The 26,503-nt window shown below is 39.2% G+C and overlaps 1 protein-coding gene across 1 annotated transcript in view; it reads right to left on the bottom strand.

The window, feature by feature from the left end:
• Window positions 1-26,503, bottom strand: part of CCDC148 (coiled-coil domain containing 148) — a 198,223-nt gene that overhangs the window by 32,609 nt on the left and 139,111 nt on the right. Inside the window, exon 12 of the mRNA XM_045575445.1 lies at window positions 16,333-16,451. Within this exon, the coding sequence (XP_045431401.1) occupies window positions 16,333-16,451 (119 nt within the window). The remainder of the gene's footprint in view (window positions 1-16,332; window positions 16,452-26,503) is intronic.

Below are 26,503 nucleotides of genomic sequence, written 5' to 3'. Positions count from 1 at the left end.
CCTTTATGTTCAAAATGACAGACACAGGGTGCTTTTTCCCAATAAAAACAACACAATGTGAGGTGATACTCTTTGGGTTTTGAAGGCAGCAAGATCAGCTCTGGGGAATGCCTCTCCGGTCAGATGAATGGGCGACCTGAAACACCAGCAGTTTCGAAGGGGAGCCAGAGCAAGAGCAAGCTGCCCAGTTGGTCCCACCCGCAGAGAGACAGCAGTGCCACTTGGCCCGTGATGCAGTGGATTCGCTGGCGCACTGTGAGTTCTGGATGGCCAGAGGTTCCACAGAGCCCGCCAAAAACACGGGATAGGTTGTTGCATGGTAGAGACCCTCAGAGGTCAGCAGCACACCCAGGCCTTCTCTACAGGTTAAGAATTTTCTTTTAACAAATAGCTCTTGGCTTGTTATTGGGCCCTGGTAAGAATTATGGTAGCTATCATTTGCCAGGCAGACACAATGTGATAAGCATTATAGTGAATGCCTCCCTGTTCAAACTTATCCCTCAGCATAACTAGATGAGGCATCACCTGGACTTTTGCCTTTAAGACACCGCGTCACAGTGAGACTCTGGGTGCTCAAAATGAGCTGGGTGCTATCTGAGACACCAGGCCATAAGGCTGGGCGTGACCATCAGCACAGACTAACAAAGTGAACGTGGGCTGGACTTGAGCAGGAACCAAAGACACAGGTAATTCGCATGAACTGGTGGCTCACGCTCCTTCCCCACTGACATTCCTCCCTGAACCCACACCTGTGGCCCCCTGGGGGCATTCTCAATGACTAGCTGAGTGAGGAATAATTTTAAAATGAGCCAGTTTTACAGCTGGGTCTATACATACTGGCCCCAGATGAGAGCGGTGCTATGGCAGACCGCACTGCTCTAAGGTGTCCTTGAAAGGTGTCGATGAAGGGACATTTTCAGTGTGGGTATGATTTCAAAAGGAATATCTCAATGTTCACTTTACCTGCAGTAAAGGATTAGTAACTGTTACATGCTAGCTATTCAATAAATATTTTTGGGTAAACAAATACCGTAAAAAATGGATTAATAATACTTTGTGGGCACTAGTTAATGGTTTGGCCAGCTGGTTAGGGGCACTGAAGGGATATGCTTGGAGAAGTTGTGACAGGAAGACTCAGAGAGATGATGTGGGTGGACCTGTTGGGATTGGTCCAGAGGGCGGGAATACTGTATGGAGGTGATCCGAAAGGCTGAGGTGGAAGAGATTATCTTTCATGGGTGTGTGAGTCTTCTTCCCAGCAGCCTGGTACTTGCTCAGTGGGGTCATGATAAAATGCTCCCAGCAGTAGGAACAGAAGCTATGCATTGCTCACCATCCCTCTGGGCTCTTGACAGGGTATAACACTGGATAAATTAGCCTAATGTTAGTTACAACATTATATCTCACCATTTTATAATGGGAAAGGGATTTTCTTAGGTTTGCATCACCTGTGCATTGACAGTGTTCAACTTGACAGCACTTCTTCCTCAGGGAGAAGAAGCAGGGCAACAAGCTGACTCAGGGACTCACTACATCACCCGTACGCTGCTGTCCTTAACAAGTGAAGGGATGGCCTATTGAAGACAGGTAATTATGAACTTGGAGATAATACTTTGTAAAGTTGGATGCTATTTTATAGTGAAGTGTTCATCTTATATAAAAACTGCTGTTTGAAATTTTAACCCTGCTATTTTGGCTTCTATAAACACTTGCTTGCTTAATTAATAAGGAAAATAAGACTACTCCCATTCCAGAGAGGCCGTGGACTATGCCCCAGAAAGAGTTGTCAGTGCTGACACCAGGCCAGGCCTTCAGATATGGTCTCATGGCCCCTTCCCAGCACATAGGCCTTCTTTCCCAGAAGGCCCGGAAGTTTCATTCCAAATTTGGGAGACAAAGAGCTAGGAAAATATACATAGAAAAGGTTTCCTCCATGTGGTGGACCCAGAATTTGGAAGGCACACATTTTTCTCTGGCCCTGCGCTTAATAAAATGTAAATCCCTTTCTCTAAGCTTGGCTTGTTTTTTTCCCCCCGGGTCTTCTGTAACAATAGGGAGTGGTTTTGTTCTAAAGTAGCGAACCATATATGATTGTTTCTCAATACTAACAGAAGACGTATGTAAGTAGACCAATAAGCACAAGTGAGAATGGAGCTTTCCGTAATTAACCCATTTATAAAATTTGTTTCCCATCTGTGAGATTCTAGGCTCTGCTGGTCTTAACTTCGAATACTTTCACCAGGAGAATAAGTATGGTTACATTGAATTAGGAGCTGATGAAGTACTTGCCTTTGGGGTTTATCAAACTACTAAGCAAATAGATAGGAAAGAAGTTACAGCTGGCTGGAACAATGGCCCATCACAAGGAAACAGAGCTGCTGTGATTTAACAGAGGCAGGGAGAAGTAGATGGACTCCAAGGAACTCCCAGGGTACCTTCTGCTATGGCATGCTCAGTGGAAAGAGCCACCCCCATGTAAGCCACTCCCTCAGAAACTGAGGTAGAAGTTAACCCAGTGAGTAAGAACCTCACCTGCACAAGATGCTGGCTGAAAGCAAAGAGCATATGCAATGCAGAGTAGAGAGGGAAAATTATAAATTTGTATTGTGATCCTAACCATTTATCAAAGGAGAGGGAAGATGTCCATCCTTGATGTCACACACACACACACACACACACACACACACACACACACACACAGACATTTTCTGCCGACTTCCTTCCCCTTTCTTTTCCTTACTAGTTTACATGAGGCATGTTTATTGGTGGTAAACTTTAAAATATTGCCCATAGGTCATGAAATATTGAAATGGATTATGACAGGACCAGAGGATAATAGGGGAAAAGTCAAGGAGAGATCTTAAATTGGGAGCTAGATGCTGTAACAAATGAGACCTTAGTTGATTCCCTTTACAAATGGGGTGAGATGTTTTGAGTTACAAAAGGTAAAATTATACAAAGTTAAGTGACAGTATAGAAAGAAGGATATTTGATCATTTTGCCAAGCAAAGTTGTGAACTTTCTTCCCCCTTTTCCCCGTCAGTTCTGAGCTCCCTTTCTCTTCTGAAGAAGTCACACTGTCAGTTGTTTTCTTAGCTTTTTTGCAGCTAACACATGAGTATTTGACCTGAGTTCAGCCCAGAAGATCCTTCACTTGGAAGCCAGTGATGCAAAGAAGCAGGGCCCGCAAAGATGAGGGCCATGGGCAGTGGCCACACAGCAGGAATATGATCAAAGGCAGTGTTGGCAACAGTCATGTCCAGAGTCCCAGGATAGCAGAGGAGACAATCCGGAGCAGCTAATGGTCAGTGGTTCGACTCGCTGGGATGATTCTGATGAGGGAATTGGGGTACAGTCTTGACTCTTCCCTGTCTTCCCAGCCATTTCAAAGCTTGGTTCCACAGATGATTTGGTGAGCTGCCCAAATATCTTCCAATAAAATATGTTTACTATAAAATTCAACTAAAAATGATTTTTCTTGTTTGCAAACCAGAACCCTAGTTACTACAAGGAGGTTGGACTGGATGCTTTCCAAGATTCCTTCCAGCTTTAAAATTATATGATTCTATAAAACTCAAATTAAAATATATAAAATAAGACTGCAAATATATAAAATAAGATTGTAAATATGCTTTCTTCACTAACTAAATAAACCATTACCTGATCTCTCTGTGTGTGGGTATGCTTTGCAATAGTTCCAAACAAAAGATACACACCAATGCTTGAAGCTATGTTGTATCCAGTACAGTGATGGCACTTCATAAAGTGGCCATTATATGTCTCCTAACCCATGTGACTATGGCTGCTAAGTTTCTGCCTACCTGGCCCTGCAGCTTTGTAACATCTTCCTAGAGTTTGTCTAAAAGGTCAATATTTCATTACCTGAAACTGCTCAGTAAAACTCCCTACGTAAGGGGTTCGTGGCAAAGACATCAATACATACACAGTGGTTGCCACCATTTCATTCACAAATACTGTGTGTGGTCCTAGAGAGCACAGCACTGCTTTGCAGCTGGAGAGGAACAGCAAATCGTTTACCTCTGTGAAGCGGTGTACATGTTGATGTGGAGAAAGCGAATGCAGTTTCAAACACCCCAGTGCCCCAGAAAGAACCCTTCAATATATCTGCAGCACTAATTATGGGCCAAGATAAAAGTCTGTGTTTCTGAGGAAGAAAATATGAGATAATTGGTTCCTGAAAAGACCAGAGCATCTAGCTGTTCCATTTATAATTACAGCATCTGTGGTCACTTCATTGACACATAACTAGTACATGTGAAAGAAAAATAGTGGTGGGCACTAAAAGGATTCAATCATGCTCGTTTTGCATTAAAAATGTTTTATAAAGGGTATCTGAATATTGCCTGCTCCTACCAAACACACACGTTATGACATTCCATTTTATATCGATTCGTGGGGTCCCTGGCATAGCCTGAAGGGATCAGGTCGAAACCAGCGGTCCAACCCCACCTGCAACTCCTGCCTGCCACCACTGCTCACCCCAACCCCACTGCACCTGCTGCCACAGCTCAGTAGGCTTGCTGCCACTCCACTGCAGTCTCCAGGCTCCATGAAGCCTGCTCTGGCACCCAATGGTCAGCTGAACAGCACTCCCAGGAGCACAATGACCACCAGGGGGCAGCTCCTGCATTGAGCATCTGCCCCCTGGTGGTCAGTGCAAGTCATAGAAACTGGTTGACCAGTCATTCAGTCACTTAGGCGCATATATGTGTGTGTGTGTGTGTGTGTGTGTGTGTGTGTGTGTGTGTGTACATACTAGAGGCCCAGTGTATGAATTCGTGCACAGGTGGTGTACATATGGCCCGGCCCAAATCGGGGCAGATCAGGACTGAGCCTGTCGGGAAGAGGAGATGGTAGGAGGTTGGCTGGCTGGCCCATTCCAATCAGGGCCCGATCAGGGCTGGGCTGGCTGGGGAGGGGCCATGGGTTATTGCCCAGTAGAACCGCCCTCTATTGGGGTGGGGGGATGATCAGGAGCAGGGCCAGCTGGGGGTAGGGGCTGCAGGAGGTTGGTCAGCCAGCCCCGCCCGCTATTGAGGTGGGCAGTGTGACCAGGGGCAGGGCCAGCCAGGGGGAGGGACTGCAGGCCTATCATGGTCGGGCAGGCCAATCAGGGGTGGGGCTGGCTGGGGGAAGGGACCACAGGATGTTGGCCATCTGGCCCCACCCCCTGATCCAGCAGGTTTGCTGGCCACAGTGGGCGTCATAACAACCAGTCGTTCTGGTCGTTACAGTGTTATGGTTGCTGGATTTCTAAAATCGAACATCAAAGTCATAGACAACAAAGTAGAGGCAGTCCGAACTACAAAACAATGGGTCCTCTCTAATTGCCTGTGGTTTAGAAAAGACCACAGATCTGAAGCTGGACTTGCATACCTCAGGAGGTAAGCTGTCATCCAAGACCACGAGGATGACCTCGGCTGAGCTCGTCTGCCCAGCTAAGCTAGTCTGCCCAGCTGCTGCTCCGTCTGCCCACTGGCACACGCTTGCTTGTTCATTTTCACATTAATATAACTATACAATGTTTGTCCATAAATTTCTTAGCTTCCCTCTGTCAATCATGCTTGTCAATTCTAATACATTCAAGGACCACTACAATTATGTAAAAAAAAAAAATTCATGCCTCAACTTATGAAAACACACACACATGCCATAATTAGTTATATTATACTTGATGAGCAGGTTCTAAGTTGTTAGTATTATCTGACAAAATTATCTCTACATTTGAAAGATGGCATGTTGGCTATCAGGGGGGTCTTTTAAATTAATCTTTTAAATTAATGTTAATTTGTGAAACATTTCTAACTTCATTTAAAAGGCAAAACAGACAGACTCACTGAGAATTATATCTGTTTATTGCCTCCCAGTAATCCCTGGTTGACATCATTTGGCACCTCCACTTGGAATGGAGATTTGGTTGACAGAGATTTAATGAACAAGAGCATTTCCACTAATTTGGGGAAATCTCCTGCTGAGAGGCAAAAACATGACAAATGTTTGCAAAGTCTCTGTTGACTTCACTTTACTCAGCGCACTCTAAAAATCCCAAAGATTAAACTATGAACCCACTTTAAATGCCTTTAATGTCTCCCAATAAAACATGCTGAATTTGGCATATTGGTAAGAAAATACATGGAAAATAGAGAGAAACATCTGGTTTCACCACTTAGAAAATGTAATAACTGTCCATTCACGCGGTTGGCAAGCACCCAAAAGCACACACTGGATTAACAAAGCCAATTTGGTACGAGGAAGGCAGCTGGTTCCAGTGTCTTCTATCCCAATGGTCACCACCATCTTAAACTTCAAATGCTGACTGTCTTACAACATAGGAAAGCAATAACAAAACTAGTGTTTGTTACTATAGAAAGCAATGTTTTGTCCATTAAATGTGCACTGTGCGCGCGCACGTGCACGCATCGCACACACACACACTCACTCTCACACACCAAGGCTTGTCCTTGCAGAGGATTTCTAGAATTCTTCCAATGAATGGAAAGTTTCACTTACATGACTTACCTGAAATATTTCAGTGAGAGTATAGCATTGAGAAAAGAGAAGTGTGATCTTCTCAAGAATTTAATGGGTGATTAGAGACCAATACTGCAGAAAACATGCAAAGAACCCTAGTAAACTAGTTCTCAAACTTCAGTGCACTTCAGAATTCCCCAGTGATTTTCAAAAATTGTTACAGAAACCCCATTGCCAGAGATTCTGATTGACTTGGAGGAGTCCCTGGCCTGAGAATCAGGACTTTAGACAGCTCCCCAGGTGACTCTATTGAATGGAACCAAAGCTCTAGTATTACATTAACATTGTCCAATAAAGTTCTTAACAACCCATACCTTCCTTTTGTTGGTTATGACCAACTTCATTCAGTTTCTTCTGGTTAGGAAATGATACCCAGAGGAATTTCCTGGCCAACTACATTTGCCTTTAGAAATCTTTAAAATTATTAGCTAGAGTATATAGTGAAAAAAAATTAAATACATTAAAATTATTACAAAAGCGGTAAATGAGAGAGGCAGACTATTAACTTACAAGGGACAGCAATGAAGAGAACTGAAATGCCACAATCATATTTACTCCTGTAAAAACACGCACTGTCAGCTATAAGAGAGCTGGACTTCAGAAAGTTACAGATTGAATATTCTAACAAGCATTTATAAAATGTCATAACAATAAGAGGAGAGAGGCCTTGGGGCAAGGAAGGGTGATCTTATTTCTGCTGATTTAGTCTGCAGCTTTCAGTGGTAATGGGAAGCAACGGTGCTAAGAAAAGATTCAAAAATGAGATGTGACCACTGCATGTCCTTGCTTTCTACTCCTCCCTATGTGTATCTAACATAAGAAGTGTTCAGTAAAGAAAATATACATACAGAGTGGGGCAAAGGTAGGTTTACAGTTGTTTGCATGGAAAATAATACAAAAAATAATACAAGAATAAATTCTGTGTTTTTCATGCTCACAACTGTAAACCTACTTTTGCTCTACTCTGTATATATATTTAAAATTATATAAAACAAAAGAAACATAAATATCACAGAACCACCGCAGCTTACAGAGCTGCACACTGCAGTGACTAAGGCTTTGACACTGGCCCTGAACAGGCACCACTGGGAAGACTGTGGGGAGCTACATTCACAACCCTGCTGGAAGGAAGGAGAGAACCACTGTCTGCGAAAGAAGAGAGTTCAGCTTCCAGCTGTGAGTGGGGAAGGAAGCTGAGGGGAGAACCCTTAAGAGTTCAAATGACAAGGAGGTGTGGTGGCTAGAAAAGGATTGGAATATAGAATTAGAGAAATTAGACAACACAAGCTATAAACATTATGGTAAAAAAAAAAAAAAAAAAAAAAAAAGAAGAGGAGTATATGCTCTTATATCTATTTTGAAGATGATTTCTGTTACCTGAAAAGAATATCTTCTCTTTAATACTCTTATATGTGGAGTAGTATATTCACTTTTATACATTGCACATTATTTTCCACTTTGCCTACCAGTTTCAAGCCCACATTCAAACAACCAATGAAAATGGAAAAGTAAATGTTTTACTTATTATTTTCAAAATGACTTGGGTTTTTCACACTATCACATATATCTTTTAATTGGGAAATACAAAAATATACCAAAGAAAATCAAAACTATCCTTCATCTCATTACCTGGAGACAAAAATGATGATCATAGGGCTATGTTTCTTTCCTGACATAGACATCACGGGAAGGACATTTTGAAAATATTAACTTCATTTATTTTATTTCTCCTGGAAATCTTGTTTCCCTTTGGCCATCACTGAAATGGAAAAGAGAAGCAGGCGAAGTTCTCAGACACCTGCTCCATCACTTTCTGTGGGTCACCCTGTGATGCTTGGGGGCTAAGTAGAAATACTGAGATCGCTAAGGGAGCATCCAAGGACATGAGGCTAGTCCCCCACTTTCCTGGTGTGAAATGCCTCCCAGGAAAATCCTGCATTCGTGAAACAGAAGCAGGTGGGGGTGTTTAGTAGAAATTATATGAGAAAACATTTGTTCCTCACAGCTTGCACAAGGTCTAATTGGAGGCCCGTGCGGGGAAAACCAGGGCTGTAAGACTGGAAGGAGGGTACCTCAGGACCAGAGGCAGGTTTAGCAGGAGCACATGTTGGCCCACACCCTAAGACTAAGTGGGTCCAGTTATGTTACCAATGAATTGGATAAGGCCCAACACCAATCCCAATAGAAGAGATATCACAGACATCCGGCAAGGGTAGTGAAGACACTGAAAGATGCAAGAAGAGGAAAAGAGCAGGGTTCAACATTTATGTAAAATGTGATATCAAATTCCAGAAGGGAGTCAGAATCTGCAGGAGGAGGAGCCACTCACCTCCCATCACCAGGAAACTGGGAGAGTTTCCTATAACTCCACTGGCCAAAACCCTACCCATTCACCACATGAGGTTATTCTGCATTTAAAGCATGACTACTCCCAGTTGAAATGTGCTGAAAGTGTAAAATGTACAGATTTCAAAACTTCATATGAAAAAAGAACATAAAATATCTCAATAATTTTGTATTGATAGCATACTGAAAGGATGTTTCTAAATATACTGGGTTTGATAAAATTTATTATTAAAGTCAATTTCACCTTTTACATTTTATTTCTTTAAATGTGGCTACTAGAAAATTTAAAATTACATAAGTGATTTGCATAATATTCCTATTGGATAGTACTGCCTTGTACCCTGGGAACAAAGGGATGAGATGATATAGCTAAGAGTGATGAGGGCCCTCAGGGGTGTCAGAACCTGCAGGCTGACCAGCTGCCGCCTCCCCCTTCCACTGGATGAGGAGGCCTGACTTCGAGAAGAGAGTTTGTACTTTACCCCCAAAGGGATAGAGATGACCCAAAATGGAAGAGCTCGAGAGATTTTAAGAAGTTCTCATCTTTCCTCACTACCCTGAAGAAAGGAGGTTCATAAGGCAGTTGAGATCAGTTACTATTCTTCACACATTTGGGAGTGGTGTGAATGAATATTTGACCTTGGTACAAATAAAAGTTGTTTATAGAATTGACTAGAGGCCTGGTTCACAAAATTCGTGCACTGGTGGGGGGTTGTCTCTCAGCCCAGCCTGCACCCTCTCCAATCTGGGACACCTCAGGAAATGTCCAACTGCTGGTTTAGGCCTGATCCTTGTGGACAGTCAGATATCCTCTCACAATCTGGAACTTCTGGCTCCCAACTGCTTGCCTGCCTGCCTGCCTATTGCCCCTAACCTCTTCTGCCTGCCAGCCTGATCACACCTATTCACTCCCCTGCCAGCCTGATCAATGCCTAACTCCTCTTCTGCTGGCTCAATCACCCCCAACTGCCCTCTCCTGCCAGCACAGTCTCTCCCAACTGCAAGCCTAGTTGCCCCTAACTGCCCTCTCCTGCTAGCCATCTTGTGGTGGCCATCTTGTGCGAAGGCATGATGGTCAAATTGCATATTTTCTCTTTATTATATAGGATATCATACTTAGTGGTTGAGTGTTGACCTATAAACTAAAAAGTTATGATTGATTCCCAGTCAGGGCACATGCCTGGTTTGTGGGCTAGATCCCCAGTAGAAGGTATGTAAGAGGCAGTCAATCAATGATTCTCTCTTATCACTGATGTTTCTATATCTTTCTCTCCCTCTCCCTGCCTCTCTGAAATCTATTAAAATATATATTTTTTAAGATTGAAAAAAAACCCCACAACAGTTGATTTTTATAAATTGGTCCCATATCTTATGAACTTGCTAAATTCACTTATTAAAAATTATTGAATTGTACACTTAAAATGGGAATTTAAGATATGAGTTATTCTTCAAAAAAGTCTTCAGTGATAAAAGTAGCAGTGTTATCCTGGCTAGTATGGCTCAGTTGTTTGGACATTGTCCCATGTACCAGAGGGAACCTGATTGATTCCTGGTTAGGGCACAGGCCTGGGTTGTGGGCTTGGTCCCCAGTAGGGGCATGCAGGAGGCAGCTGATCAACATTTCTCTTACATTGATCTCTCTCTCTCTCTCTCTCTCTCTCTCTCTCTCTCTCTCTCTCTCTCTGTCTCTCTCTCTCCTTTTCTCTCTCTCTAAAAGCAATAAAAACATATATATATATATATATATATATATATATATTTTTTTTTTTTTTTTTAAGTAGCAGTTTTAGTAGCTTCTGATAAGCAAGCTGAATTTCTGCATCTTTTTATGCATTGACCTGGGAAGTAGAGCTGTAGAAAATGAAAACTATCAGCAACCTCATCTCTGGCTAGCACCCCAATATCTACCAATTTATTGTTAGGACATCAAACATGAAATGTAAAAATTTAGTAATTAGATAATAAAAACATATTTTAAACCTTGTATAATGTGGACAAAGATACAGAGAAAAGAAAAGCCTATAGACAAATACATTTATTAGAAAATAAAAGAGACTGAAAACAAAATAACTAAAGCTTTTAACCCAAAAGGGCAGAAAAAGCTCAGTAAGGTTCAGGATCATGTTTCTTTGTCTGTGCTCCAACTCCACCCCTATGAAATGAGCCACCATATTTTACCTAATCTAAATACTTTATAAACACCTGTCACTTCTACTTCTCCACTGCCACTTCCCACTTCAAACATTATTTCTGACAGAGCTACAAAAGAAAAAATGTTTTAATCTGCTTCTAACAATTCCAAAATAATATCCAAGCCTTCACCAGAAAACTACAACAGAAAGCTATGAAATTTTCTAAAGAACCTACAAGAGGATTTGAACTGAAGAGCTATTCTGGAAGCATGATCCTAGATTAGAGATTAAATTTGGTTTATACATCAGTTCTCCTTAACAAACTTTCAGTGCAAATTATCAACAGGATTTTTTAATGAAATTTCACATTACCAATTAAGATATTTTTGAAAAGAACAATGCGTGAACACTTGCTCTATCAGATAGCAAACAGAATAATTAAAATAGCATGTGAAAATATAAATATAGATCAGGTTTTATTTCATCTAATCAAGAGTCCATATGGATAGAAAAGCATAATTAGAAGTGTAATATACAATAAAGATGGCATTTCAAATCAGTGGGTAAGAATGAATCATCAAATAATTGGTGTTGAGATAACTTGCTATCAATTTAGGCCTAAAAATGAAAATCAGACACTTAAATCCTATCATTCATGAAAATAAGTCCCAGATGGCTAAACTTTAAAAGAAACATGGATAACATGTAATATTTTAAAAGAAATAAGTAAGCCTATTTGCAAGGGTAGCCTGTATCATTTTGTTCTTTGCAAAAGTGATGCCCAGCCAGGAGTAGAAATGGGGAATGATGTCTGTCCAGCTTTGCCGGTATTTGTCAAGCTGTGCCCCATGCATGGCTCGAGAGTCTTTCCTTTTCTTAATTTTCTACTTCTAACACTTTGCCACCAGAAGGAAGCAGCTTTTCTATAATAATTGGAACAAAAACCTTATATGCCAGCAGCAACCAATAAGTAGTATAATATTAATAATAAATAGGTAATTTGTATGTACATATATGCTCCCCCCCACTCCCCATAAATGGTGGCTGTAAATGGAATGTGTCTCTTCAAAATCCATACGTTGAAGTCCTAACCCCCAGTGCAATGGTATTTGGAAGTAGGGCCTTTGGGAAAGAATTAGGTGTAGATGAAGTTATGAGGATGTGCCCCCATAGGGATTAGTGCCCTTACAGAAGAGGCATAAAGAGTTAGCTGCATGAATGCAAAGCAAGAAGACAGCTGTCTGTATGCCAAGAATAGAGTTCTCACCAGAAGCCAATCATGCTGGCAACTTGATCTTGTACTTCTAGCCTCCAGAACTGTGAGAAAATAAATTTCTGTTGTTTTAGTCACCAGTTATAACAGCCAAAGCTAATAGAGTGGTATGTTATCATAAAATATATTGTTTTTGTTGCTGTTCTTAAATTCATTTTTATGTAGGTATATATAGGTGGCATATATATATATGTGTGTGTGTGTGTGTGTGTGTGTGTGTATCATATATATATATATATATATAGATAGATAGATAGATAGATAGATATAGATATATATATAGATAGATAACAGAAATAATTTCTACAAAAGAGATTGTATGAAGATATTGATGAAAGTTTGCTCCTGATTTAACTTGAATGTTTTATTTATTATAAGACTGTTCTCATATTACCTGTTGTATCTAAAATATTCCAAATGCTTATGTATTTTGAGAAAAATTTATGTTGGAAGGTGTATCATGTTTTCAAATGTCAATTGATAGTAATCACTTATATTTAATGAATACCTACTATGTTCCAGGAAGTATGTTAATTTTAATATCTCCTTAATTCCTTGCAACAATTTTATGAAATATAGACTATTTATGCCTTCATTGTACAGAAGAAGAAACTGAACTTCAGAGGAGTTAAATGACTCAGCCAAGGGCATACAGCTTTAAAGGGTACAGCCAGGATTCTAACCTCAAGAACCTGACTCTTGACTAGAGCCTTCCCTTTTAACCTCTACTCTACAGCATGTTTAGAAATGAAAATAAGGCATCAGGAAATTAGCATGGTAGTGAAAACTCTGGCAACAATTTCAGTAGAAAGATGAAGGCAAAAGATATTTTATAATAGAATGAGAAGAGAAATATAATTAACAAATGAATTGCTTTTTTTTTTTTAATTATGCTGAACCAGGTGAAATTGTGAATATTTACCCGTTTTTTTACACAAAAAATGAAATTTGCTTATAGTTCAACCTAATATATGTGATACTTTATGAATATTATTTTCAAGAAACTTTTTTAGAATTATAAGTAAGACAATAAAGAGCAGACGTTTCCAAAACCCTCATGGCTGTATGTGTGCATTTTTAACAAGTCTGAAAACTGTGTCAAGCCTTTTTACTCTGACATGAGAAAAATGTGCTTACAAGTATAATATCAAATATGAGATTTGTGAATTGTATTTCAGTAGTGGAAAAAAACATTTTAACCAATCAACCAATTTCTTAGTTTCAGGATGGTTATGAAAAAATACAACTTTTGATTCAGAAGAAAAAGCCACCAGCAATTTTTACACGCTGAACTTTACTTCCCTAAATCGCAGAATGAGGACTATGCTTTTAACTACATCACCCACAATTTTCTGAGTATTATTTCCTAATATATTAACCTAATATTTTAATGACCTTTTTCACGGATTTTTCCATTGGCATGCAAGTATTGGATTCATCATAATCTTAATCTACAACATTTCACATGAGCGGAACATACAGATCATAGTCCCTTAAGAGTTAATAGCTCCCTTAACTCACAGAAATAATCCAGTTCACGTTGACAAAGCACAAAACAGAGCCTTGTAGGGGTGAAAAGAATGCTTTTCCTTAGGTCACTCACTATTCAGGAGGATTTAACACTAAAACCCCCATTGTCTGGTTCCTAGTCCTTAGTAATCTTTTTGCTTTGTTATAATGTGCCTATTTTTATCCTGTTACATAATGCAGATTAATCTGACTTTCCTTTTCTTCTTTTCAACTGGAGTTCTGAGTCAGCTAATCTTGATAATTATTGGGACAGGAAACAAAGGACTAAATTGGCTCAGTAATCAAAGAAACCCCAGGCTATGAGGAAAGATTCTATTAGATAAATGTCCCCTAGCTGCTGGGACCTCGAATCTGTTCTGTTTTTCCCACCTCCTTTTAATTCCTGTGGCTCACTTTTGTTTCCCTGGCATAGTTTCAGACTATCCAGCCAGCCTTTTGACCCTCACCTTGGCCTTGGCCTTGGCCTTGGCCTTTAAATACTTAGTTATTTAAGATTTTTTGTCTCTGACCCATGGCATATGGCCTGTCTTCTGATTTCCACTCATCTATTGGTTTGTGCTTTTTTATCCAGTTTCTCACTGGCTGCTTCACCTCCTAGTCTTGAGCCTGGACTTTGCTACTTTCTGTTTTCTTTATTACAGACTAAATTGAACTCTAAAATCCTGAGATACCTGGAAAGTAATGTGAATTTCATCTAGGAAATCCTTAGGGATTTCCTGGCATCTATGTGGAACTCCAAATTCACTCCCCAATGTTGTGATTGGAGACTGCAATGACTGTCCTACAGATCACACCGGAAGCTTCCTAGATACAAGTGAACCTCTGTGTAACAAACCTCCAAAGTTATTTACAAGTCTAAGGAGCAATTTTTAAAATTGATTTATTTTTTAGAGCAGTTTTAGGTTCCCAGCAAAACTGAACAGAAAATACATAGTTCCGGGCATTTTTTTTTTTTTACATTGACTAACTATAAAGAATATTTATTGTGATTTATATTATGAAATGAAGGATCTATCCTTAATTTATCTTTTGTGAAAGTCCACTCAGGAGCTAGCAAAACTAGATAACTTTGCCAATTACCAGTTTATTGTCTCTCAAATCCAAATCCACCCTTTCTTGTCTGCTCTAGGACAAGAGCTGAACCCTGTAATTATTTCTCTCTTGTAACTCATATAATGTGATATCAGAAAGGAGTGCTGGCAGGACGCTAAAGAAGGAAGCGGGTTTTCCTTCCCAGATCCAGTGTTTACCCCTTCTTGTTCCACCATGAGGTGGCCAGTGGCGTGTGTGAGAGACATCCATGGTGCTTGTGCCCATGAAGTTCCAATGTCACCTCATAATCAGATGCCCATCAGATTTTAGAGGCCTTCCCATGGTCAGAGTCTCGCAAACATACCAGGGGTTGGTTTTCAGCTTTGGCCTCCTGCACCTAGGAGGGGGTTTCCTGCTTGCCTGCTGACTGTGCACAAGATCTTGTTGAGACCCCCCAAGAACCTCTCCACTATTCCACGGGCCACAACCACACCTTCTACAATGAAGTATCTGAATCCCAACCACGGAGAGGGATGGGAAACAAACCTCCCAATTTCTTTCTTTCTTGGGAACCTTCCTTTATTCCTGGGATAAAGTTCTCTTTTTAAAGTTCTCTTTGGGGGTGGACAGGAACATCTGTAATACTTCCAACAATAAAGGTAAAATTTAAAAAATAAAATAAAAATAAACAAATAAAGTTCTCTTTATCCCTTTATGTAACAGATTTTTTTTCTGCTGGAATGAACAATTCTTTATTGAAAACTTTTCCTATTCAAATTACTATGTTGTCTCTGTCTTTTCCACTGAATCTGATTGATACAGTAACATTGGGAAAATGGCTTTAATTTCTCAGTATACTCATTCATAGAATGAGGAGGTTGGGTTAGTTGATCTCAAATGTCCTTTCCAGTTTGAAAACAAATAAACAAGCAAACATTATTCTACGACATTTGGTGGTTTTTTTTCCAGTTCAAAAACAAACAAATATTATTCTAAGAAATTCAGGGTGTTTTTTTTTTCTATATCCAAATATAGAAAAATGAAGTATACTACAATGAATGCCATACAGCACAATATAATTGTGCATTGTCTTCCCCAGTCTCAACTATAGTAAGTGGGTCTCCCTTCTCCTCTGAATAATGCTTCCCTCTATTTGGGTCAAAATATTAATTACAGCAGCAGCCAGTATCATTCATGTATACAGTGGGCAATCAAATACTATGGAATCTTCTGTGAGTGTTTTCACTAGGAAATTTTCTAAGGAACAAAATAAAAAATTAGTGGTTCATGTATGAATTTGAGAGTTTAAAATACATCAGAAGTATCTGTTAGCCATTTGTGAATATAAATACTGTAAGTTTATATTTAGTATAAAAAATGTTCCCACTGATATTGTTTATCCTAACACAGGATAGAAGATCCCATCCACTATCTCCATCACCACACAATTTAATTTTTTTCTTTTACCTTTCTCTGTCTTTTACTGACTGTTCAGCCATTATTTTCTTCAATTCTTCTAGACGCCGAAGATCTCTCATTTCCATTTCTTGCCAGTTCTGTTCTTTTTTAGCCCAGTATTTTCTGATCTGTTGTGTAAATGTTACATAAAATTTAAATTAACAACAGAGATATAAAAACAAGAAGAAAGTTATAACAACATTACCCACTGGCTCATAGAGCACAGATTGAATTTAAATGGCACTTCATCCTTTTCATTTTTTAGATCTGCTTACAATATATTGGCAACAGAAAAAAAAATAAATTAAAACACGGAGGGTCACATTCTGAGACATGGTACGGTTTAACAATTTCTGAAGTGGAAATGTGACTTGGGCTGAGACCTAAGGTTTTAATCTATGGTTAGAATAATTGACTTTCAGGGAACCACAATAAAGGCATGTTATTGTCTCTGAAGTATATGATCTACCTGCCACTCAAGAATATTTTTATCCCTTCTGGTAATACAGTCTTTAACAAATACAGCATCAAGCCTATTTATACTTTAAAAGCACGAGTTTATTTATGCTAATGGACAGCAGGATGTTGAAAGCTTTATGCTTCTGGGGAAGTAGCAGGAGATAGGTGGGAGGAAGGAAGAAAAGAAAAAATTAGCCGTGTTGTGATATATAGCAGGTATGACTTCGGCGGTAAAATAAAGGACAAATTTATCAAGCATTGCTTTTGTTAGGCCTGCTTCACTTTCCTTCTCTGAGGGCAGAATGAGAAAACCAGAATTAAACACGTGCTATCATCAGGGGTTGAAACCATCTCTCAGGGCTCTCCCACTGATGGGGCAGTTGAAGTTTACGTTTATTTGACTCTGGCCTACCATGTTGTGTCTGGGTTGAGAGACTGATCTTGCTGGTAAAAAACGAGTACCTCCCAGGTGGATGATAATGAGTGACTCACAGAGGGTCTGCCTTAGAGGATGGGTTAGCCCCATCCCCAGTGTGGCATTTTCTCTTTTTAAAAGTGCATGTGAAAAGCTCAGAGGTTTCCAGATTTTCCCTACCCATGCAGTGTCTGACCCCAGGGAGGACCAAAAGGAGCATCCAAAGCACCACAGCCACTGCAGAGCCTGCAACTTCAGCAGCCACATCCGTTCAACACTTAAGGAATAAGTAGACGAGTTCCAAGTAAAGTGATTCCACTACAAAAATGATTGAAATCTGAATTTGGGGAGATCAGGGATGAAGCTAGAAAGGGAGCAGCACCACAAATGGGAGTGAAAGAGAGGACAGGCGAGGGAGGGAGAAAACTGACTGACAGGTGCACTTCAGAGCCCTACTAACTAAGGCCAGGGATTCTATCAGTGCCAGACAGGGCTCTATTAACAGTGACTATATTGTCTCCCTCTGGAATTTATAAGTGATCTTTATTTTATTCTCTGTACTTTTCTGTGTTACTTTATTGTTTGCAATGAGTGTGTATTTCTTTCATAATCAAGAGAAAATAAAGCTACTTCAAAACTAAAATTTGAAATAGGACAGATACTGAAGAGCATTTTGCTCTGGGTTCCAGTGTTTGCTTACTCCCAGCCCTGGCCTTGGAGACAAGTCAGTGATCCTTTGTTGACAATGCCTTGACTACAAGTGGACCCACCCCGGGTTCCTAATATCCTGAGATTGCTGACGCCATTAGGTACAATGTCCTGTGCAGGCCCTAGAAGTATGTCACACCTGAGACTTTTTTTGACATCTCAGAACGAATTGTTCTCATTCTTTACTCTCTGGTATCCGCATCTATTGCTGTACCATGAGTCAGTCAAACTGCCTCTCTCTCTCCCTTGATTTACTCCTTACTGGGCCGAAGCCAATGTAGCATTGGCCTGTGGACCAAAGAGTCCCAGGTTGGATTCCAATCAAGGGCCTGTACCTTGTGGTTGCAGGCTCCTCCCCAGGCTGGGCCCTGGTTGAGGATTGTGCAGGAGACAACCAATTGATGTGTTTCTCTCACATCAATGTTTCTCTGTGTCTTTCCCTTTCTCTTCTACTCTCCTTAAAAATCAATGGAAAAATATCCTCAGGTGAGGATTAACAACAAAAACAACAACAACAAAAGAATGATGCCTAGATTTTTGCTACAGTAACTGGTTGGATGATAGTACCAATACTGAGATGGAAGAGGAGGAGAACAACAGGTTTGAAAAAAAGACAATCAGGAGTTCAGTATTGAACACAAAACAGTTGATATAACTATAAGACCTTCAAGTGGAGATTCCATACAAACACCTGAAGGTATAGATAGATGGCTCAAGAGAGGATTCAGAGCTGGAGATCTAAACAAAAGAGACATCCACTTAAAATGGTATCTGATGGTTCAGGACTGAATACGGTCTCTAGGGTGATAAAGGAAATAGAAGAGAGATGGCGGCCATGCACTTGCATGCTTATTTGCCTTTTGGAGATTTTTCTCTGTTAGAATAATTTTATTTCCCTCTTTCACTTGCTAATTTTACTCTACCTGTAAGACTAGAACAAAGGCCATCTTCTTGCATCTTCCTCTGAACACTGCAGTAAAAATGTTAGCCGTGTCCTTGGCACGCCAATGACCTTTGATTAAGGTTTATTACCTTCCATTCTTTGTCCTATCTTGTATTCCTTGATTATTTTTCATGAGGCTCTGCCACTGGATTGTTATTGAGATATTTGGGCATTTATTATATGCCTGGCAAGCTCTCCCTGTCTTGTTGCCTGCTAAAACCCACCTGTCCAGCTAGCATTCAATTTCAGTATTGCTTCCTCAGCCTTCCTCCCTCTCCCTCTTCTCCAGACATAGCTAGGTTTACCTTCTAAGGCACTATTTATGTACCCTTAGCATAGCACTTTCCATATTGATCTGCATTATTCATCTTTTTATCCCTGGTACCTTGTATTGCACCCTGACACATAATAAGGCTTAATTGATCATCATTAGCCGAGTGGAAACTTCTTCTGGTTTCTGGTCCAAGAATAAACAAACTTGTGGATGGGAACTAGCCAGCAATTTTATATGCAGGATGATAAACTCTGAACTAAGCACTTCCCTAAGGACAGTTCCTTTCACTTTTCATCAATTAATAGGATCAGAAAGTGTGTGTCAAGAATTATGGGAGTTGCAAGACTCAAACTAAAGTTAAGGCTAAGTGTATTTAACTAGACCTTTGGGACATTTGTTGAGACAGATTTTAAACACATTGCTTTATAGAATTCTTGAGTGATTTTTGATAGGGGGATGAGAAAGTCAGTGCAAGTGATAAGAATTGAATTTAAAGCTTCTCTCTTGACTTCCAGCTGAGGGTCTAGAGAAAGCTTGTTTTTCTTAAAACCAATACAGGTGCTCATTGTTCCGCATCTCCTCCTATTATCTCTGATTTGTATTGAATGTTACTTTTTCATAGTTCCACGTTTTGTTCATTTTACCAAAAGCCAGTAAACATGTAAATAAACCAAAGAAACTATTCCCTATAGAAATTTGAGTCAAATAATGCTATGCTATTTTTTCAGAGTTTTAAGATCACTTTTATATCTCATCTTACTTTTGTAATCTTTCAAGCAATTTGCTTCTCATTAAAAACATGATGTTTATGATACTGGAGCACATCAGAGTTTAATTTTTAAAAATTTGGATTAATATTATACAACCATTAAATTGTATGTTTTCTACTCCTTCAGTCCAAGAATTATTATAACTCAGCATGAAATAAGAATTTCTTGTTTGTAGATAGAAAGTATAAAGTTAGTACTAAAGCATTATTAGGAAGATGGTTTGGTGTCTGATTTCAAGCAATCTGTATAATATTGAATCTTTGAACATATAGGCTTCTGTACTTTGCTTCCAGGTCATTATTTCAAATGCTTTAATGGCTTATTCAGGAGGAGGTCATAATTCTTAACTATTGTAGATACACAAAATATATATTATTCACAAACAAGACCTAAATGTTTCCTTTTAACTTTAACTATGTTCAATTACAGCACCCTTTTTTAGTCTTGGTTTGAGAACATAACTATATTCCCATTCTCTTAATTTTTTTGTCTCTCGTTCTCTTACTGTTTTTCTATTTTAATGATTCCTAATAGGAAACCAATAGAACACTCAAAAATTAGGATAAGTCCAGAAGAATGTAATAAGAGGACAATTGACAAGGGAGGGTTGGAATGCAGGGCAATCACAAGGAGCCATTCAGTAGCCTGGCTGCTTCAGAACCATAGAGCAGAGTCAGAAAGGCTGATGTGGGGAGAGCCACTTGGCAGGAACTGAGGCCTTTGGTAGAGGGCACAGTTAGTCAGCACAACTCTGCAGGGTGAGGAGTTGGGGACATAATGCTTCCAACCCCACTGTCCTCCCTTGTCCTCATTTCCAATGTTTTACTTTGACTGAGCCCGACCAGGAGCCAGAGGGTAGGGAACCATGTAGGACAACTCCCTGGTCACAGAGCAGAATGGAGTGTAGACACAACCTAAGGGGAGGCCACCCAGCATGACAGTACTAATGCATTTTATTATAAATTATTTAGAGGTAGGTGATGTCTACATGGGTAAGTAAATAACATGAATGTTTTGTAGGTGGTATTTAATTTCATCAGTTATGTGAGCCTTTTTTCATGCCAGAGCTGCCTACTCAAATGGTAATAGCTATTTTCTGCTCTGATGTAGTCTTAGGTTCTTAGAACATGATAAGCCAAGAAATGGAATAAACACATTAATTATCTCCCTTTTAATTGAAATGCCAGGTATATTACAAAATAATTCTGATGTCTTCTTTAGGAGTAAGGCCTATTTTCAGCAAGGGCATTGAAATATTACATAATGATCATGTCATATGTTGATATTACTAAAATGAATTTGTCTGTAATCCTGTTTAATTTCTCCCTTTTCACTATTCATTAAGAAGGAAGTATATATACTGAGGGGTGCTGTATTTCACTGCCTGAAATGTCAGGGAGAGTGAAAAGTAATTAAATCTCAGTCATTCAATCATGACTCTTCGAGCTGTGGTGATTTTAGCAATCATTCAATCCAGATACCTCCTTTTACAATTGAGGAGGTAAAATCTGGAACCTACATAACTTGTCCGAGGTTGCCCACCTTGTTAGGGCCTCCTATTTTGGAATATTTTCTTTCATATTCCAACAGGGAAGAACATTCTACTGCTTGTTCATTAAATTCATTCAATCAATCAGTATTTAATGAGGGCCTTGACAGGCATTGGAGATAAAGCAATAAAGAAAATAGACATAACCCTTTTTTTAATGGTGCTTATATTCTAGAAGAGGAAGAGAAAGCAGTCAACAGATATATACAAGTCAGGTGATAAATGCTTAAAAAAAAAAGTTGGGTAAATGAACAGAGTAACAGGGGAGGGGGATGCTGCTTTAAGTTTGGTAATTAGGGTTGAATATTCTCTGTGATGACATTTGAGTGGAGTCCTGAATGAGGTAAGAACGTGAGTTATGTAGATCTGGGAGAGGATTCCAAGCAGAGGGAACAGCCAGTGCAAAAGCTGAGGAGAGATGTGGTAGAGTACTCAAGGAGGAGGAAGTGGGTTGGTATGGCTGGAGTAGGATGAGTGAGGAGAAAAGTGGTAGGTTGTGAGATCCAAGAGATAGGGAGTGGATTGTAGGGTGTGACATATCTGCCGTGACTTTTAAAAACATTACTGTGACTGTTGTGTGGAAAATACACTGGAGGGGGGTGGGAATGAAAAAGGAAGAGGCAGAAAAATTAATTGGAATATTAAAATGTTACTCAAACCATTCCAATGTGAAATGAAGAGCTTTCTATTCATGACAATGAGCTTTGCAGGGCTGGGTGGGAATAAGAATCAAATATAATACTAAAGTTTTTGGCCTGAATACTGGGAGCATATGTTTTCTTTTTTTCTTTTCTTTTTTTTTTCTTTTCTTTTTTTTTTTTTAGAAAAGAAATACTGGGGAAGAAACAGGTTTGGAGGGAAAAACAAAAATAGATTTGAAGTGGTGGGATGAGTAAGTTTAGAGTTCAAGAGAGAAGTCCAGACCAGAGAAATTAATTGATACTAGCCAGCATATCATTGCATATAGGTTACATTGGATTGATTGAGATCACCTATAAGGTATACATTCTTAGAGGACTGAGCACCCAGACCACTCTCAGATTTAGAAGCTAGAACTATGAGAAGGATCCACCCAAGGTTATTGAAAAAGAGAAAACAGTGAGACAAGAGAACAAAAAGAATTGGCTTTCTAGAAGCCAAATATCAAGTCTCCCAAGGAGGAGGCAGTAACTACTTTCATCTGAATGTTTGTGTAAGGTAAGGACTGAGAAGTTATCCCTGGATTTAGCAACATGAACATCAATGATGACCTTGGCAAGCACAGCTTTGCTGAGGGGAGGGACAAAATCGCTCAAGAGAGAATGGGCAAAAAGAAGTTAGAGACAGTGTGTATGTGCTATAGAATGGTGCGATTTTCCTAAGGGAGAAAGGTCAAGGGAGATTATTATTTTTTTAAATACAAGCCATAATGATATATTTTTAGGTCAGTAGGAAATAATTTGTAGGAAAGATGTAGAAAAAAAGGAGGAGATGGTGGTGGGAGAACGATTGGGATAACCTTGTCTGGGAGAGAGGGAACAGGATTCAGTGTGTGAGTGAAGGGTCTGGCCTTAGAAAGGAGTGCAGACACTTAATTCATACGTTGCAAATGGAGGGAGATGGGTACTAGGTACAGATTCTGATAGGTTGATAGATGTGATATTGGAAGACTATGGAAATTATCTTCTTGTAAAGTAAGATATTGATAAGTAAAAAATAAAATCACATCAAAATCATTAATATTTTCTTCCGTCTACTACTTAACCAAAGAACAGCACTTAGGAGGCAATGAAAGTGTTTTTTAATCTATCCATAACACACGGTTATAATTTATGCTTCAATTGTGATCAAACAATAATGATCCGTCTTCTTTCAGTTTAGAATGGTTCATTAACCCAAGGAGAGAAATCCCGAGAGAATATTAAGAATAAGGAGACAAACACATTGAAACTGTGTGTACCTGTAGGACATAAAATATTCTCAGTAAGCAGACTATTACAGAGTCAAAAGTATCAATTACCTATCTACTAACAGGTAAAGTAGGACAGGACTACAGCCATAAAATGACACTATAGCAAATAGTTTGAAACCAGGATTTCTCAAAATTGATTAATCACAAACTTAACAGCAATTATAATGGTGGGCAGCATACCAGTGTTCAAAATCATGAACTATAGAATTAGCCCCCCTGAGTTCAAATCCTAACTGCACCTCTTAATGGATATATTATCGGGTCTAGTACTAATTAATGTCGTTTTTAAACATTCGTTTAAAATCTTGCTTGGCGTTGACTTGTATTGACATAACCTTCAAACACGTGGTATCTACAGAACGTGTGAAGTGCAATTAACAAGTTTTGCTTGAAAAAGTTTGTGTTTGGTTTGGTTTTTGTTGCAAAACTAGGGCTAAGAAGATGGCGGATGAAGAGCATATTCGGCACTGCATGCTTTACGAGTTCCAATTAGGAAGAAAAGCAAATGAGGCTGCAAAAAACATCTGTAGTGCTCTTGGTCAAGATGCAGTTAGCGTCAGAAAATGCCAGCGTTGGTTTGAGAAATTTCGCGAGGGAAATTTTTCGTTAGATGACAAGAGTGGTCGAGGCCGTGTGTCCAATTTTGATCAAGAAGCTCTTCAAGCTCTTTTGGTGCAAAATCCTCAAATTACCCAACAAGAGCTTGCGACAACTTTAAATTGTTCACAAAAAACAACTTCCAATCAATTGCGTGCACTTGGCAAAGTCCAAAAGTTTGGAAAATGGGTTCCTCATGAGTTGACCGACAACAACCGTAATCAAAGAGTCACAATTTGCAGTTCGCTCCTCTCTCGTCAAAACCGTTTGCCGTTTTTAGAGCAAATTGTTACCGGAGAAGAAGAATGGGTGCTGTATGTTAATTTGAAAAGGCGGCCTCAATGGTTTGACAAAAATGAGGCTCCGCAGCCCACGCCAAAACCTGACTTGCATGCAAAAAAAGTGATGTGTGTTTGGTGGAATTTTAAAGAAATTCTTCATTATGAATTTTTACCATCTAACCAAACCATTACAAGTGCAGTGTATAGTGTCCAATTGGAAAGGTTAGCCCAAGCTTTAAGAGAAAAAGAACCCGCGCTGATTAATCGGAAGGGCGTAATTCTTCACCACGATACCGCACGACCGCATACTGCAAGAATCACTGCTGAAAAACTGCGCCAGTTGGAATGGGAAGTTCTCCCTCAACCTGCATATTCTCCTGATATTGCCCCTTCCGATTACCATTTGTTTCGTTCTTTGCAAAACTTTCTTCTTGGAAAAAAATTTAATAATGAAGAATGCCTCAAAAATGCCTTGACCGAATTTTTTGCATCAAAATCACAAGAATTTTACAACAGAGGGATTAAAATGCTTCCTGAGCATTGGGCACAAGTAGTAGAAAACAACGGCAACTATATTGTTGATTAAATTTTGTTGTATTGTTTAAATAAATTCGATTTAAAAAAAGTATTAGAAAACGACATTAATTATTACTAGACCTAATACTTGGGATGTACAAAATATGTACATTCTTTGTATCTCTGTTTCTTCATTTATAAAATGAAGATCATGCTAGTACACACCCCTTTAGTAGTTAAGAAGATAAAATGAACATAGAGCAGTGACCTGCACATAGCAAGCACTCCATAAAATTAAATCACCATAGATAATGAATGTCTACCCAGAAAATATAACCCAAAATTGACATCTGGAGTTAATTTTTAAGACTTTTCTTCTAAAGTTGTCTATTGGGAAATATTTTATAGGAAAACAAATATATCTAGCTCTTGATCATCCAGAGGTTTTTTCCCTCCCCTCCATCTGACTTTTTTAACTTAAAAAGAAAAAAGAAAAAAACCTCTCTCAAGAAAACATACAAATGGCAAACAAATATATGAAAAGATGTCCAACCTCACTAGCTATTAGAGAAATGGAAGTCAAAACCACAATGAAATACCATCCCACACCTGTTAGAATAGCTATTGTCAACAAGGTAAGTAATAACAAGTGCTGGAGAAGTTGTGGAGAAAAAGAAACCTCATTCACCACTGATGGGAATATAAACTGGTACAGCCACTATGGAAAACAGTATGGCACTTCCTTAAAAAATTGCTAACAGAGTTACCATATGACCCAGCGAACCCTTTTCAGGGTTTCTACCTAAAAAACTCAAAAACATTTAATTTCAAAGATACAGGTTTCCCTATGTTCTTTGCAGCTTTATTCATGGTGGGCAAAACATGGAGACAACCAAAGCATCCCTTGATAGAAGATTGGATAAAGAAGTTGTGGTACATTTATACTGTGGATTACTATTCAGCCAAAGGAAAAGATGAAATGCTGCCATTTGCAACAACATGGATGAACCTTGTGACTATTATGGTAAGTGACACAAGTCAGTCAGAAAAAGCTAAGAAACATATGATTTCAGTCATATGAGGGACATAAAACTGAACCTCATAGACACAGACAATAGTAAAGGGGGGTAGTAAAGGGTAAAGGAGGCCAAGTATATGGTGACAAGAGAAGGTTTGACTATGGGTGGTGGGCACACAATGTAATATACAGATCACGTATCATAGAAATGTACACTCAAAACATATATGCTCTTATTGACCAATGTCACCCCAATAAATTTAATTTTAAAAAGAAAGAACAAAAAAAGAAAAAGAAAAAAACCTGTCCTGTTATCAGCTTTTCTACTTTGAAAAGAAAAAGTTCCAATGGAAATTTCACTATTTAAAAAAATAAATATGTTTTTATTGATTTCAGAGAGAGGAAGGGAGAGGGAGAGAGAAATAGAAAATCTATCAAATTATAATGATCCAGTTTCTTACAGTTCAATTAGAGTGGAACTAAATGACAGAAAATCATCAGTTGGCTGCCTCCTGCATGCCCCCTTCTGAGGATCGAGCCTGCAACCAGGGCATGTGTCCTGACTGGAATCAAACCTTGACCTCCTGGTTCAGAGGTTGATGCTCAACCATTGAACTACACTGGCTGGGTGGAAATTTCACTTTTAAAAGACAGTTGAAACCAGAAAAATGAGCTTCTTGGACTACCATCTGCCTTTCT

The sequence above is a fragment of the Pipistrellus kuhlii genome, unplaced genomic scaffold (assembly GCF_014108245.1).
Source record: "Pipistrellus kuhlii isolate mPipKuh1 unplaced genomic scaffold, mPipKuh1.p scaffold_m20_p_7, whole genome shotgun sequence".
Lineage (NCBI taxonomy): Eukaryota > Metazoa > Chordata > Mammalia > Chiroptera > Vespertilionidae > Pipistrellus > Pipistrellus kuhlii.
This window is presented reverse-complemented; position numbering and strand designations above follow the sequence as displayed.